The 17441-nt window shown below is 45.2% G+C and overlaps 1 protein-coding gene across 7 annotated transcripts in view; it reads right to left on the minus strand.

The window, feature by feature from the left end:
• Nucleotides 1–1190: 1190 nt before the first annotated feature.
• LOC311518419 (butyrophilin subfamily 1 member A1-like) overlaps nucleotides 1191–17441 on the minus strand; it is a gene marked incomplete at its 5' end in the record, with an annotated part of 52433 nt that continues 36182 nt past the window's right edge. For all 7 annotated transcript variants that reach the window (XM_084624223.1, XM_084624227.1, XM_084624224.1 and 4 more), the window contains 8 exons: nucleotides 1191–1885; nucleotides 3767–3793; nucleotides 3899–3919; nucleotides 4597–4617; nucleotides 9789–9809; nucleotides 10444–10464; nucleotides 11992–12108; nucleotides 12950–13231. In XM_084624223.1, the coding sequence (XP_084480349.1) occupies nucleotides 1380–1885; nucleotides 3767–3793; nucleotides 3899–3919; nucleotides 4597–4617; nucleotides 9789–9809; nucleotides 10444–10464; nucleotides 11992–12108; nucleotides 12950–13231 (1016 nt within the window). In that variant the 3' untranslated portion in view covers nucleotides 1191–1379. The remainder of the gene's footprint in view (nucleotides 1886–3766; nucleotides 3794–3898; nucleotides 3920–4596; nucleotides 4618–9788; nucleotides 9810–10443; nucleotides 10465–11991; nucleotides 12109–12949; nucleotides 13232–17441) is intronic.

Genomic DNA, 17441 nt, shown 5'->3' on the forward strand with positions numbered 1-17441 from the left:
CTGTCGGTCTCCAAATTCCACCTCCACTACTCCACTGTTTTCAGGTATTCGTGGTAGGCGGGTAGGGAACTCTGCAATGAGGTCCACAAACATTTCAACTTTTTTTTCCCACTCAGGCTAGACAGCCAGTCAGCACTGATAGAGGCCTGTCCTTGAGAGTGTGGCCACTGAGCTTGCTGTGACTCAGGGACTAGGAAAAAACTGACAAGTTGTTATTGTTCTTATTCCCAAGAGGGTGGTATCATTTTTACATGCATTTCAGACTTACCCTCCTGGAGATTCTTCAGCGATGGTAAGTGCTGTGTGCATGAGGAAGGCTAGATCGGGATATTTGACTGTGCAGTATCTGCTCTTTGAGTTTGCCATTTGCATCCGAGACTGCAGAAGGCTGGGAATTGTGTAATTGGCATTGTAGTTGTGCTGTGCCTTCGAGGTGCTTATATAATGTCAGAGGGCTAAGTGGAAGGCATCTGGGAGCAAGCTGGATTGCAAACCCCTCGACATCTCTGAAGGAGGCCACATATCCACTTTTATACCGGATTGTCCCCCTTTTTTGGTCCGATACACAACAGAGGACGTCATTTTGAAGAGCATGGCACTCCGCCCCCGCGGGCATGCAAGGTCACACTGGCAAGTGCAGGGTAGTGCACTCTTCCAAATGACACCCCCCAGGTAGCTTGACCTTACACGCACCATGCGTATGAGGTCGCACAGGCAGGGGCAGGCTCATGCCATTCCTGGAAGTGCCAGAATGTATGGTATTTCAGGAACATGTGAGTGGCCCCTGTGACAGGTTTAGTCACAGAGATCCCCTTGGGACTCTCACCTGAGGTGCTGCAATTACCTCTGAGCCCGTTTTCCCTGCCAGCCTGGGACTCCAGAACCCTGCCTTGTTGAGCCAGACATGCTAGCCTGCTGCAACCCAGACTCAGGGTCTGGGCCACCATCCAAAGCTGCAGACTTTAACCAAAAACAGCTCAGCAGGTTACTTCTCCAGCACCCAGACACCCAGTTCCCAATGGGATCCAAACCCCAAATAAATCCGTTTTACTCTGTATAAAGCTGATACAGGGTAAATTTGTAAATTGTTCACCCTCTATGTCACTGATAGAGAGATATGCACAGCTCTTTGCTCCCCCAGGTATTAATCACTTACTCTGGGTTTATTGATAAACAAAAGTGATTTTATTAAGTATAAAAAGTAGGATTTAAGTGGTTTCAAGGAATAACAGACACAACAAAGTAAGTAGCTAAGTTGCTACTAGATCTCTCAAGGTCCCTTCCAGATCTATGATTCTATGAAAAGTAGCACTAGAAACCAACTCCCCCCCAACCCCCGCCGCTCACACACACACCTACCCACCTGATCTCCAAATGTCTCAGGTGGCTAGTGTGAGGTGGGAACAGACCCAGAAGAAGGGGAATATTTTCTCCCCAGTGAAAGAAGCTGTAAGTCTGGCAATCAGATCACCATTATCTGGGTTGAAAAATGTCACTTGCTCAGTTTCATAGTTTACATAGATCCGTACCTTCTTGGGTGGCTCACTCAGTGGCAGGGGGCTCTCAGGGGCGGTGAGAAGTGAGTAGTGATCCCTGGTCTGTTCTAGCCCCCAGATCCCCTCCTCGGGGGTAAATTTGATTTGTTCTTTCCTCCTCACAGACTCTCTGGCGACCCCTATGACCCAGATTCTCCCCATCTCCTCCACTTCCCAGTAAATTCTCCCTGAAGTGAATCCCTCAGAGCCCAGCACACAGAAAACTTGGTCAAATCTCTTGAGATTCTCACACAGAACCTGAGGTTTGGATTGCCATGTCACAGTCTTCAGGTCCTTAGACAGCTTCAGCCCAGGATTAGCTGTGGATGGATCCAGAGTCACCTTCACTTCTGGAAAAGAGAATCAGAGCATCAGAGGCAGAGCTCAGCTCTGGGGGAGGACTTAGCAGCCCTGCTCTGGCCAGGACAGCCCCTAATTTTCTGTCTTGCTGCCAGGAGCTGACACTACTAGAGCTGGCCAAGGATTAACTGCAGCTCCCTCCGCCCAGGTACCTGGATCTGCTGCTGTGCTGTTTGCAGGTCTGGGATGGCCGGGTCTAGGCCCACCCAGAACTAAGGCCCATCCACTCAACTAACGGAGAGGAACCACTAAGCCCAGGCCACAGTTGAGTACCTGGGACAACAAAAGAGAAACCAGGAGCAGGAGTGAGCTAAAATATGAGGGATCTGGAGGGGGACACCAAGCAGAGAACCCCTGCCCGCACCCCCCAGCCCCCACCCGCCACAGGCCTCTCAGAAGTCAGTGGACACTGGCCAGAGGTGTGATCAGACAAGGGAGAGTAAATAGGTCACACAGTCACAGAGCACCACCCCCGTCCAGCTTCCGCCTCCTGGCATGATGGATGCTGTCTTGGCCAGCACCAGGAGGAGGCTGAAGAGGAGGTCCTGTGACTTAGCTGCCTCTGCCTCTCTCCTCCCTTGCTGTCTCTTCTCCTTTGGTACTCTGCTGACACTGGTCCTGGCATTTGCTCACGGGCAGCAAACGAGGAGTGGGCGTATCACTACACTCCTGCCAGGACCCTTTGGCCTGCGCAGAGGTAAAGGGATCCCTGCCCGGCTTTGGGGGAAGAATGGGGTTTCTGTGGCACTAAAACCTCATTCAAAAAAAAGGGCTTGAATGCCACTCTGGAGCGTTCTGGCACCATTCCAGAGCTGCCTACCGCTGCCATTTTTTGGGGAAGATTGTATTGGCCAGGTGCACATTATTTGTAAATACGCAAATTAGCACAAGAAATAATTTGTAGACATTTCACACATGAAGCTTCACAAAATATTGCAGCTATGGTTGTAACAGCTCTGGCATTCTTCATGGGCATACACACACAGATTTGCATCAAAATAACTAAGGATGTGATATCAAACTGACTGAGTTATTTTGGTTCCAGTTACCAGGTCGGCAAACTCAAAAATCTACTAGGCCCAGAGAATGAAGTTAAGATCCCAGGAGGTTTCAAAATGCTTAAGTGACTTAGTCAAAACACTTAGTACCTCAGTTCTGCTTGGGGGCAGATGGCATGATATGGTATTGCCACTCTTACTTCTGCGCTGCTGTCTGCAGAGCTGGGCCCTCAGTTAGCAGTTGCCACTCTCTGGCCACCCAGATCTGAAGGCACAGGAGAAGTAAGGGTGGCAATACCGCAATCCCCCTAAAATAATCTTGTGACCCCTCTGCAACTCCCTTTTCGGTCAGGACCCCCAATTTGAGAAACACTGGTCTCCACCATGAAATCTGTAGAGTATAGGGTAAAAGCACACAAAAGACCAGTTTTCACAGGGGAAGATGAGATTTCACAGTCTGTGGTGTGTTTTTCATGGGCGTGAATTTGGTAGGGCCATAACTATAGTTATAGATATCTTGCTACTAGGAAGAAAATATTCAGCAACTTAATGATTAGATAATGTCAATACAGGGTCAATAATCGGCATAAAACAAGGACTAACCCAAAAATGCATGGCTAAATTCAGTGGAGAATTAGGTCCATAATGTCTAGGGAAAAATATCCCCTCACTACTCACCGCTTTAGTAAAGGGGCACATCCCTAGTCTATAAAAAACCTAGGGAACCATCTGTCTCTTCCCATCCCCACTGAAATTACTATTTTTAATCCTTTACTTTTCACGTGAGACTCATTCACTGTAAAAGAGGGGGAAGCAGAGAACTATTGGGGTCAGGTCAGATTTTGACATTGGTAAAACATCAGCTTTATTTACCTCGATATACTTGAGTTTTTCTCCAACCTGAAAACAAGCACAAGCATAGAGATGAGAACTCCCCTGAACACAGATAGTCTGAGTATGACAACAATTTTTACAGAGTTTAGACTAAAGATAAAAGGAACTTACAAAGATCAGTCTTGAGCTCGTCTAAAAAACAAATAAAAAGGAATTAATATCTAATAAATTACAAAGAAGCTCTTGTTCAAGTAAGTCCGTATTTTGATAATGGTTTTGCTCATAAAGAATTCCTTTACTTAGAAACTGAAACCGAAAACTTAGTTAACTTTAAGTTAAGGTTAATATTATCAAAACAAACTGTATAGTCTAGTATAGAGACAGACAGACAGATAGATAAGAGGATGCGTAGAACTCCTCCAATAGCTGTTTCACTGGAGGAATAGAGATGAGAACTCTACTGAACACAGACAGATTCATAGATATTTAGGTCAGAAGGGACCATTATGATCATCTAGTCTGACCTCCTGCACAACGCAGGCCACAGAATTTCACCCACCACTCCTACAAAAAAAAACAAAACCTCACACCTATATCTGTGCTATTGAAGTCCTCAAATCGTAGTTTAAAGACTTCAAGGAGCAGAGAATCCTCCAGCAAGTGACCTGTGCCCCATGCTACAGAGGGAGGCAAAAAACCTCCAGGGCCTCTTCCAATCTGCCCTGGAGGAAAATTTCTTCCCAACCCCAAATATCGCGATCAGCTAAACCCTGAGCATATGGGCAAGATTCATCAGCCAGATACTACAGAAAATTCTGAGTATGATAACATTTCTTGCACAGTTTATACTAAAGATAAAAGGAACTTACCAAGCTCAAACTGGAGCTTTACTAAAAAAACAAATAAAAATAAATTAATACATAACAAATTACAAAAGAGCTCTTGTTCGATGAATACACATTTACCTAGCTACTGAAACTGAAAACTTAGTTAACTTTAAGGGAAGGTTAATATTTTCAAAACAAACTATAGAAGTATATCTCTATATCTATATAGATATATAGATCAGGAGGATGTACAGGACTGGTCCAATAGCTATTCCATGGGTGGAATAGCAGCTTACACCTGCTGTCATCTAATGTAAGTAGTCCTTTAGCTCAAATGGTAGCGGGACATACTACAATATTAAAGGGCTGGGATGCAAATTTAATGATGTGAGCTGAAGACATCTTAATTACAGATTTTTTTAAAACTAAAAACCTATGAACCTATTGACAAACTATGTTGATATAATGAAGTGATCTGTAGCTCATGAAAGCTTATGCTCAAATAAATTGGTTAGTCTCTAAGGTGCCACAAGTACTCCTTTTCTTTTTATGTTGAAATAATGTTATTTAGGTTGCCAGGTCAAGCACTCAAAATTAGAAAATGCCAGAATTAAGTTTCCTTGTACAACTTTAATTCAGGCCCCTTTTGCATACTCATACAGTCTTTAATGAAATGATCACATAGTAGTTTTTTCACAGAACCCTTGTCTCATTCCATACACAGGCCTATTCAATCCCCATGTAAACCAAAAGGGCCTCCAGGACCAGAAAAAAAAACATGGATCAACTGATTCTGGGGAACAACAACTGAAAAAACAGGAATGGAAGTGCGGGTCACAGGTTTACAATCAGGGTTCCAGAGGGAAGACATGGAGCAGAGAACATTGGAAAGTGCACACTGCTCCTCAAAAGAGTCCAGGAAGCTAGCTGATACCGTGCAGAGGAATTCTGCCGAGAGATGTGAATTGACAAGTGCACAAAATTGAGTCCCACAGTCTTAGTCGCAGGGAACTCCTCCATCTAACCCCTCCTCCCTGGTTAATATATGGCCAACAGGAGGTTGAGGAGGAGGTTCCACAACTTCATGGAGCCAAGGATAGGAAATGCATAAATAAAAAGGTACAGGGAAAAGTGCAACCAGAACCTCAACAAGAGGTTCTGGAGGAGGCAGAAAAGGGACTGCAACCTGATGCACTGTAGGTATGCATGTGCCAGGGCCTCCATCTCACCACAATAAAAAACATCAGGGGAGTCTGAAAACCACATCAGCAACATGTCCATGAACTGGGGTTCAGCAAGAAGGCCTACACACTCGGTGACTACAATGGACCTGGCTGCAGAGATCAACTTCCAGGTCCTGAGGAGGTTCTTGTGAAAGACCAGCAACCTTGAGAGATCTTGAGGGAGACCTCTTGGATGGAGATAAAACAGCAGCCAGTCATATCAGAGCCTTTGGAGGTGGCTGAGGAAGGTGTGCTCCATGTCAGACTATGCTCAGTATAAAGGAGATTCTACAGGGCCTCAAGTGGAAAGCATGGACTTTGTTGTGAATGCAACCTATGCTGTGCCCTCCCTCTTCCAGAGGGAGGCTCACAATACCTTCAGAGACCTAGTGCTTCCCCAGCCAGAAGAAAGTCCAGGACTTCCCTCTGGAGGTTGGCCAGAGTATCCAGGGGTGGGTTCAGGCTGTTGAACTGGTGTCCAAATGACTGGAGGATAGCTAATGTGATGCCAATTTTTGAAAAGGCCTCCAGAGGTGACCCCAGCAATTGCAGGCTGGTAAGTCTGACTTCAGTATAGGGCAAACTGGTTGAAGCTATAGTAAAGAACAAAATTGTCAGACACACAGATGAACATAATTTGTTGGGGAAGAGTCAACATGGTTTTTGTAAAGGGAAATCATGCCTCACCAATCTACTAGAATTCTTTGAGGGGGTCAACAAGCATGTAGACAAGGAGGATCCAGTAGATAAGTGTATTTAGATTTTCAGAAAGCCTTTGACAAGGTCCCTCACCAAAGGCTCTTAATCAAAGTAAGCAGTCATGGGATAAGAGGGAAGGTCCTCTCATGGATTGGTAACTGGTTAAAAGATAGGAAACAAAGGATAGGAATAAATGGTCAGTTTTCAGAATGGAGAGAGGTAAATAGTGGTGTCCCCCATGGGGGTGTACTGGAAAAAGGGGTAAACACTGGGTTATCTGTAGCACAAGAACAGGAGGCGAAAGAATGTTGTAGATGGTACTGCAGACTTGAAGTATCCTTTCTTTCACATATAGTGCCACTCCCTCACCAGCATGACTGCTCTGTCCTTCCAATATATTTTGTACCCTGGTATTACAGTGTCCCATTCATTATCTTCATTCCACCAAGCTTCTGTGATGCCTATTATATCAATATACTCATTTAATATGAGGCACTCTAGTTCACCCATCTTATTATTTAGACAGCTAGCACTGGTATATAAGTACTTGAAAAACTTGTCACTTTTTAGCTGTCTCCCATTACATGATGTAATTGAACGGGATTTTTTTTCATTTGACTGTTTCTCATCAGATCCTACCTGTATTTTATCATCTTCCATCCTCTCCTCCTTACTAGGACATAGAGAATCTCCATTAAAAGATTCTCCCCTAAGGGATGTCGCTGTCCGAAGGACGTGCTCCTCCACACCTGTCAGCTTCCCCCCAGCCCTTAGTTTAAAAACTGCTCAACGACCTTTTTAATTTTAAGTGCCAGCACTCTGGTTCCATTTTGGTTTAGATAAGTTCATGGAGGACAGGTCCATCAATGTCTATTCGCCAAGATGGTCAGGCACACAACCCCATGCTTTGGGTGTCCCTTAATCTCTGACTGCTAGAAGCTGGGACCGGATGACAGGGGCTGTATCACTCAATATATTGCCCTGTTCTCTTCACTTCCTCGGAAGCATCTGGAACTAGCCACAGTTGAAAGACAGGATATGGGGCTTGGTCTGGATCATTGGTCTGACACAGTATAGGCTGTTCTTATGTTCTTATTAGGAGCATCAAAGTATTTTGGTTCAACAGTACAGACACCTTTTGTTTCATAGTGTTAAAATGTTTGATTTCAAGTTGCTTGTGTTCAGTTATTTCATTTATACCTGTATATTACATTAAAATATTAAATGTGGAGCACAGACATAATACTATACGTATTATATAAATACAATATAATTTAAAAATAATATTTTAATATAATATAAAAGTCAAAACAAAATGAATTAAAACGATGATGTCAAAACAAAACATTTTGACGTTGTTTGACGTCACATTTCATCTTTTTCCTATTGAAAATTTCATCAAAACATTTAAATGAAACTTCATCTTTTGTTGGAAAACTCTTCAGTTACAAATTCTTTGACCAGCCCTAATTGTTGCAGGACTGTGTGTCCATAATCTCTTTCATTGTCCTAAACTCAAGGTTTAACTCAGGAAATAGCTATGTCTAGGAATCACTGGGCTACTAGTAGTCTGTCGACAGACTCCAAGAGGAAAAGGTTCAGCCCAGACCATTCATGGTGCCTTTGCTGACAGAGTCAGGGAGGGATATGACTGGGCTTCAACCGTGGAGAAGGGCATCACCAAGATGGCCCAGCCCCTCTCCTCCCAATGAGGTTGGCAGCCTTGCTGGCTGTGTTTAGAAAATCCTCCACGTCATCTTCCAGGCCAGTTTGGGCCTCAAACACCCAAGAGACACCCCCCCGGTGGTCTTTAAATTTCCATCCAGGACAGATCTGTGAACTGCCACAGGAGACCTTCTCTCCGCTGGTGAGTCCTTTCTTGCTCAGCCAATTGCACCTCTATCTGCCAGCCCATGAACTGTTCCTGCTGCTGACAGAGCTGGGTTTGCAGCAGCTGCAGCCGTGCAGTGGGGTCTGCTGCTATAGCTAGGCAGGATCATGAGGTTGTTGCATCAGTAGAAGAGATCTTCCATGATCCCTCATCCCATTAACCACATCATCCAGAGAAAAAGAGACAAACTCTCATTTTCCCCCCTCCTTTGGAGACATTTACATACAATTGCTAACACATTGTCACTGGCCCGAAACGTTTACCTCTCTCGCTCTCCATTTCTGATTTAAAGAAAAAAAAGGGAAAAATATGCAATCTCATGCTGTCAGGTACCTGAGGATAATTCAGACTGTAATTTAATGTAGCTGCGCTGTGATTATTAAAGAGATTGACTGACAGTGTGACATGGATAGACCTCACTCTGGAGGCCAGAATACAATCAATCAGAAGCTACAATATCTTAATGTAGATTTAGTTGTTGCTTTATTTTATGTCTTTGTAAGTAGATGAATTTTGATGCGTTCTTTCAAAATTATGATGAGAGCATCACCCTATGAGCTTGTTTTTCTCTAATTTGTCAAAAAGTGCAAATATGCCCTTCCTTATATCTTGCATACCATTCTGTAGGGCACATTTCAAAGAACATTACAACAAACACAAAACTTCCCCAAACTCTTTTTAAGCCTGAACTCCATGCTGAGCAGAGGTGCCACCAGCCTTCCCACCCCCCAAAAAAAAGTCAAAAAAGAAAGTATTTTAAACTCTCAAACTTTTATAATTGTGGAAATTAAAACTTATGGTTCCACTTTTAAAAATACTAAAAAATAAAACTACTGAAAACCATACTTAGTCACCCAAACAAATTGAACTCTAGCAAGAAGTCAATATAGGAGTAAAGCTTGTGAGTAGAGAACTGAAATCTTGGCACTGGTTCTCCAGCACACTTGTCTCTGATACTAAATGTGATCCTTCAACGTGACCCTGATCTCATTCTGTGTTAGTGCCAGAATGTTATGATCTCAGCTTTGGAATTTATATAGAAATGCTCAAGCTTAACTGGAAACAAATGGTTTTGTGTTGGAATATCCTTGTTTTGTGTAAGTGTAGGGACGTGGGTGTGCATGGAGTTGGCAAGGGTCAATGTTGGTGAGGTGGTGGGAAATGATTGTGGGGGTCATGGCAATGTGGAAAGGCAAGTAAGAGTCATGGGCCAGGATGCGACTCACGAGTGAGAGTGTAGAGGCAGAGTCAGGCAGCTGGCGGAGACCATCTGAAAGTTGAAGGGCAGAGGGAGACTTGGGCAAGGAAGACAGAGGGAGTTGGGGGATGTGTAATGTCAGGTCAGGTGGGTATGTGGATCAGGGAAGTTGCATCCCCCTGTGGAACAAGGTTTATAACAGGGAGAGGGTTATGACACTTACCAAGGTCATCAACGAGTTTCCCTAAAAACAAGAACAGAATGTATTGTAGGTTTCTCAATAGCACATCACATAAATAATTCCATAAGAGTTCGGGCTCAGGGCCTACCTCAGTCCCATAAAAGTCAATGGAAAGACAATTATCCCAAATGGAAAATGCTGTTAACTTTAAGAACTTGAGGCTGTGGTTAAAACAAACCATAAAATAATGTTCTAGTGAAGAAATTTACCAAAACACAAGTTTAAGATGTCAGAAAGGCTGGAAATTCACAGTTCTGCTTCTGATACTGACCTTTTCCCAGCCACTCTGCCCCAGCCACCATCTACATAAAGGTTATGTTATAAACTTAGGAGGATGTGAAAAACACCTTCACCTCATTGACATCCCAGTGAGTGACAGAGTGAAGGGTCACTGTAACGTACACTTGCCTCCACCCTATGCCTGTCCATGTGAGGCAAACTCCTGCCATCCTTGGGGATCTCTGGGGTGCACTGCAGAGACTTGCAGGGTAGGAGCAGGGCGGGCAGCAACTCTGCTTTGCATGTAATAACCACCGAGCTGACCATTCGTTCATCAGAACCCCTAACAGAAGGCACCAGCAACTTGTTCCAAACCTCGAGATGCCCCCCCACTGCAGTTCCCATAGAAGAGCCTTACCTTTCTCTGCAACATGCGCCGCTATGAGAGAAGAGGAGAGACTTGTTAGAAAGGGGGAGAGTCCAGTACAAATGCTGCACGGTCTACAAACCACTGGTTGGCTGGTAATGAACTGTATCAACAGACTTCCACTAGAACCACTCCCACTGACCCCCTTGTATTGTGTCTCACAGGGGCCTGCGCTTGCCTGTCGTAGCGATCCTCCCGCCTGTGGTTAAAGTTCTCCTGTTCAACTGGAACCTAAACCCTGTAACATATTTGTGCAGCCTCCTCAACTGACTTGGGGAATAAAGATCAGCTTGGCTGGATTGGACTGGTTCTGAGCTAGGCCCAACAGCATAAAACTAACCAAATCTCCTCAGCTACCCAGGCTTCAGTCACAGCCCATTTCAATACTCCTGTGGAGAACAGCCTCCTGTGCCTGACTGGGAGCCAGCCCCTGAGAATGGCTATCCACGCTGAACTTGGGAGTACAGAAAAATACAGAATTGCTGGAAAGGAGATAGTGAATCTGTAGCCCCATAGGATTGGGCACCATTGCTTCACCCCTGTGCAGGATAAAGAAAACAGGCTACAAGAGAGGAAATGGGACTGACACTACCAGAGCTAGCAGGCAACTTGTGAGTCTCAGACACTGCAGTGATGAACATCATGGGAAAGCCAATGAGGAAATGAATAGCTCCATATTCAGAGCAGGGTTTGGGTGGTGACTGTCAATAATGCCACGCTGCAGGAAGGGAAATAATAATTGCAGGTGTTATTTTTAAAGTGGTCTCTATTTAGCTAATCATTGGTCCTCTGCCTTAGATCTTGATAAGCTAAAGGAAGGGGGCGGCCACCTTCGTAGACAGGGCCCTGAGAGGCAGGGGTCTGAACCCTAGCCTGGGACTCGCACCACAGCTCAATTCCTGGCTCTACCACAGACTCTGTGTGAGTGAGGGCACGTCACCAAGGGCTTGTCTCCACCTAAAAGTTGGGCTGCTTTAACCTTGCTGCTGTACAATACCTGGCTGTGCTCTCTGCTAAGGGTTCTGAAGTGCACAAAACCAATCAGAGGCATATGTAAGCCCAGAACTCTCATTTCCAAGCCCACTGCAGTGTTCTTAGGCTAAGGGCATTTTGACAGGTGAGCATCTCTCTACTGTGCTGCGCAGGTGCTCTATTAGCACTCTGTTTTTCCAAAGGGAAGGGCTCATCATTTCATATTGTAAATCATGGACATTGGTTTTGGTATTTGGTTTCATCCGTTAGACACTACCTATGGGAATCCAGTGATATGTTTCATGTGGCTCCTTTTTTTATTCATTTATTTCCCAAGATATGGGCAAAAAAGTAATGGAAGACTTCAGATTTCCCTCACAAATTCCACCCGAGGGCCTGTCCTGAACTCTCTGACTTTTCTTGAGAAATTTAGAGAGGGTGCAAAATGTGGCTTCACATAAAAATGTAGCTGCATCTTTAACTGTGGAGAAGCCACCTCCACTCTCATCTCATTTATATTTTAAAGCAAATCTCTGAGTACACTGTAGTGCCCCCTTATAACTTTACCTTTTGCCTTGTGTTGCTTCCAGAAGAAGTAGCTTGCTGTGAAAGTGAGAAAACCCATAACAACCAGGAGTATGTACACAGCCACCTTCCAGGGGTAGCCTCTCAGGAAGAATGGATCTGTAAGACAAAACCTCATCCTCATTAACTTGGAAACACTGACAGAACAGATGTGTGCGACCTTTGTGGTGATCATGGCATTGTGCCACTGGCTGGAAGCAGAGGTGGTCAGAAATTTTTCAACTAAATTGTTTTGGTTTTTTTGTCAGAAAATGCCACTTCATCATAACCAAATATTTTTACAGGAAAGGGTTCTTGGGTCCAGGATGGGATTTCTGGTCAAAACCACAGAAGGAGTGAAACCCTTGAATATCCACTAGCCTAGTGGCTAGGACACTCACAGAGGATATCCAGGGTCAAATTCCTGCTGATTTGGAGCAGGGATTTGACCTAGCAGACTATTGTGACTCTTCTCTCTCTTGTTTTTAATGAAAACTTTTGAAAAGTGTCAGTTTTGTCCCCATGGGGAAAAGGAATTTGTTTTGAAAACTAGAAAATCTTCATGGGACAGGAAACCATTTCCCTCCCAGCTCCAGTTTGTGAGAGCCCATTCTGGCTGCACAAAGGGGCCTTTTCTACACTACAGAAATTTTCCAAGCCTCCCTCTCCATTGTGAATGCCAATTCAACTCCAGGCATGTTAACTGTGTTAACAATAATAAGACACACTATTAAACACTCCTCCCCCCAAAATTAGCCATGTTTCATTATACTTCATCTGCAGCTTGGAAGGCCGGTTCATGAAGTCTAACCTCCCCTAAATTCACCACACATGGTGTTTAATGAATAGCCTCTGAGCAGCGCTATTCACATGCACGTTGTAAATCCAATATTTAAATTAGCCCTAAACATACCCCCTTTTTGGTGAGTGGCTGAACTGTGTGGCTTTGATGAACACCAACCTGCAATGTAGACCACAGACTCTTTCCATGGGTTGAGGTGGGAGTTCCTGACAGAGCAGGACAGATCCTGAATGGAAGTTTCTGTTGCAATAATGGAAATTTGTGCTTCAAACAGGCCGTTATCACGTTGAGTTATTTTTTCTGTCAGGGATGGTAAGTGCTTCCCACTGAGGTCTCTCCACTGCACCTGGGGCTCCGGGTACCATCCAGCAGACTCACACACCATGTGGATCCCTCCGCTCTGGTAGCTGTCAATAGAGATGCGAGGCGTAGAACCCAGACCTGGAGGGAAATGGAGTGAACCTGTGTGAACCCTACACAAGCATTATGCATCTCTTCAGCCTCGAAGGTAAGCATTTAATTCTTCAGGAGAAGGGAAAAGTGGATCATTGTCCCTCCTGCAGAAGGGCAAGAGCCTTTCGCTGTGTCACTGCTGGGCTCTGGCTGTGAGAAGTGTTTCATTATTGCCTGAGTCCTAAAGCTGGAAGCCTATCTCAATGTGAATAGCATATTTCAGCTCCAGGATAAAATGATAGGCCGTATCATTGAACAGAAAGAGCAGCCCAACTAAACTGGCTGTGAGCTCCAGGAAATAACAATTCCAGTGGCAGGCAGTTGAAGCCAGACAAAATATGGTGCAAATTTTTCACAATGTGTGTACTTAATCACTGGAACAAAGGACATGGTGGATTCTCCATCTCCTGTAGTCCTTCAATCAGAATTGTAAGTCTCTTCCTTAAAAATAAATTAATTAATAAATAATTGCTCTAGCTCACCCATAAGTTACTGGGCTGGATGTAGGAATCACTGGGTGAAATTCTCTGGCCTGTGTCATACAGAGGATCAGATTAGATGATCATAAAAGTGCTTTCTGGCTTTAACATCTATGACTCTATGGAATGTTTGAGGGGCTGAGGATTAGAAACCTTAAGTACCAAGCTGCAGTAGCAGGTGAGCAGTTACTGCACAGCCTTAGTACAGAGTAAGGGAGAAGAGCATATATGGCCTGTTGCCTCTCCCCGGCCCCCACTCTCTCTCTCACACACACACACACACATTTGCGACCAGGACTCGTATGACAATTGTCTACAGAGATGACATGCAGAAGCAGATTGAGCCAGTGGTAAAAATTAAGTGCCAGCAGGTTAAGTGTTAACAATCTCAGATCCACGCAGGTGAAGATTTAACAGCAATCAGTGCTGTAATTCTCTACGCATGCCTCAGGCCTGTTTGTTTGAGAAGTTCAGTTATTTATTGGGACAAGTTTAAAGAATGAAGAAAGGGTGATGCAGCAGTATACTGTATTTATAGTCTCTTTAAAATTAGTTGTTTAATCACCAGAAGGCCTCCCATTTTCAGGGGTCTCTCACATGAAGCAGATACATGCACGGGCTGTATGCTGAAAGTTTGTAGGAGCCATCTTGTCATGTCATAACGAGAGCTCTGGTTTAAACTTTATATCCCTGGTCCTGCTCTGTTTCCTGAAGTCTGTAGCACACTCATAAGGAAGATACTCTCAGAAGCCTGACAATGTTAGAAAGCAAGACAAACCTAGTGTAGACACGGTTATACTGGCAAAAATGCAACCATTCCCCGTAAAACTTGATTTGCTCAGTGTGGGTGAAATAAGGTGGTACAAAGTCACTTTGCCAGTATAAGCCACCAGGAACACTTTGCCGGTATAGTGTATGTAGTACAAAGAGGGCCTGAAACATAAGCCCTTGTATCAGAGGCCTGGTGTGAGGCCTGAGGTCTGAACTAAAGTAGTTTTGTTGAAATAAAGCAAAGAAGCAAAGTCGGGTTTTGCCTGCTTGGAAGCAGACAGAATCTGGCAAGAATAGGGCTGATATTGCAGAAACACACATTCCTAAGTAGTATTAGGCACAAATATATGCAAGCACATTCCAGAAAGGTGGCACCAGAACACCTCAATAGCAAACACGTTCCCCAAAGAGAACAGGAACACACTGAGCCATCTTAAGGAAAAGGTCAAGATGACAGCATGATGGATAGCAATTTTTTGATCCAACCAACATGTACAAGCTAATGGGTATCTCCTCGATACGTCAATGGGTGGCACCCTAATACGTCAGAGGGTGGCACCGTGGTACATACTGAGTAAAGTGTAACTTGTTTGTCTCTGTGTATAAAGATGTATCTCAGAAGGCGTGTCTTTGTCTGGCCAAGGGGAGAATGGAAAGTCCCGCCATTCACTGAGCTGGTCCATTTTCACGGGCATACATGTGTTAGTGCATTAGCACCATGTCTCGTCAGCAATAAACCTGACCAAGTACCTTTGCTGAAAACCGAGTCTGTAGATTTATTGGGTGGTTCAATCAAAGTCTGCTGTCTCTGCTACCTGCGCAGAGCTGAAAGAACACACACACAGCCAAGTATCTCTCAACATCTGACGACAGTGTACTCTGGGAACAAACTCCTCGGGTAGACCTGGGCTGTGGCACCATGGGCTGCTGCAGGTTTTAGTGACTAAGTTGCTAAACATGGGCCTTGTGAAGCAGCAGTGATTTCACACAAGGTGTAAGTTTAAAACCATCTAGTTAAACAAATATGGAACTGATTTTTCCATAAGAAAGGCCTTTTAGAATATAGAATATCATAGAATATCAGGGTTGGAAGGGACCTCAGGAGGTCATCTAGTCCACCCCCCTGCTCAAAGCAGGACCGATCCCCAATTAAATCATCCCAGCCAGGGCTTTGTCAAGCCTGACCTTAAAAACCTCTAAGGAAGGAGATTCCACCACCTCCCTAGGTAACCCATTCCAGTACTTCACCACCCTCCTAAGTGAAAAAGTTTTTCCTAATATCCAACTGTAGCGGGGTACTCACCCCGCTCCAGCCCTGAAGGGGTTAAAACAGCCCCAGGAGAGGGCTTCCCTGGGGAGCCAATAGTAAAAGCAGCCCTGGAGAGGGCTGTGGCTGAGAACAGCTAGGCTGATTGGGGGAAGCAGCCACAGCTGGGGCCATGCCCCAATCAGGGCCCAGCTGGCCCTTATAAGAGGGCTGTGGGCCAGAAGTTGGAGGAGTCTCACTCTAGCCCTGGAGTGGGAAGGGCTAGCTGCCTGGAAGTAAGATATCTGAGGTGGAGCAGTGCTGGGGAACGGCAAAGGAGCTGAGGAGCTCCAGCCTGGCAACTCTCCAGGCTGAGGCCTTGTTGCAGGCCTACAAAAGGTACTGGGGCTACAGAGGTGCAAGCCTGGGATTAGGCAGAGGCAGCAGGTCCTAACCCCTTGCCAATGATGAGTGGCCATTACAGTCTGCCCCAGTGAGTGGGGGCTAGTTGATGACTGGCAGTCACCACTGAGGCAACGTGGGGATAGAGCACTGGAGATTCCCTGGGATGGGATACCCAGACTGCAGGGGTACTGCTGGGGCAGCACCCCAAGGTAAAGGGGCACTGGGGTCTGGGAGGGACACAGTGGCAAGTGAGACATCAGCCTGCAGAGGGCACTCTGTAAACTGGAAAAGAGCTAATTCCCAGATGACCAGCAGGAGGTGCTGTGCTGGTGAGTCTCACCCTCACTACACCAACCTAAATCTCCCCCACTGCAACTTGAGACCATTACTCCTCGTTCTGTCATCGGCTACCACTGAGAACAGCCTAGATCCATCTTCTTTGGAACCCCCTTTCAAGTAGTTTAAAGCAGCTATCAAATCCCGCCTCATTCTTCTCTTCTGCAGACTAAATAACCCCAGTTCCCTCAGCCTCTCCTCAGAGGTCATGTGCTCCAGCCCGCTAATCATTTTTGTTGCCCTCTGCTGGACTCTCTCCAATTTATCCACATCCTTCTTGTAGTGTGGGGCCCAAAACTGGACACAGTACTCCAGATGAGGCCTCACCAATGCCGAATAGAGGGGAATGATTACGTCCCTCGATCTGCCAGCAACGCTCCTACTTATACATCTCAAAATGCTGTCAGCCTTCTTGGCATCAAGGGCACACTGTTGACTCATATCCAGCTTCTCATCCACTGTAACCCCTAGGTCCTTTTCTGCAGAATTGCTGCCTAGCCACTCAGTCCCTAGTCTGTAGCAGTGCATGGGATTCTTCCATCCTAAGTGCAGGACTCTGCATTTGTCCTTTTGAACCTCATCAGATTTCTTTTGGCCCAATCCTCCAATTTGTCTAGGTCCCTCTGTATCTTATTCCTACCCTCCAGCGTATTTACCACTGCTCCCAGTTTAGTGTCATCTGCAAACTTGCTGAGGGTGCAATCCACGCCATCCTCCAGATCATTAATGAAGATATTGAACAAAACCAGCCCCAGGATCGACCCTTGGGGCACTCCACTTGATACCAGCTGCCAACTAGACATGGAGCCATTGATCACTACCCGTTGAGCCCGACAATCTAGCCAGCTTTCTATCCACCTTATAGTCCATTCATCCAGCCCATACTACTTTAACTTGCTGGCAAGAATACTGTGGGAGACTGCATCAAAAGCTTTGCTAAAGTCAAGGAAAAACAGTCCAC

The sequence above is a fragment of the Lepidochelys olivacea genome (assembly GCF_965140295.1).
Source record: "Lepidochelys olivacea isolate rLepOli2 genome assembly, chromosome: 3".
Lineage (NCBI taxonomy): Eukaryota > Metazoa > Chordata > Testudines > Cheloniidae > Lepidochelys > Lepidochelys olivacea.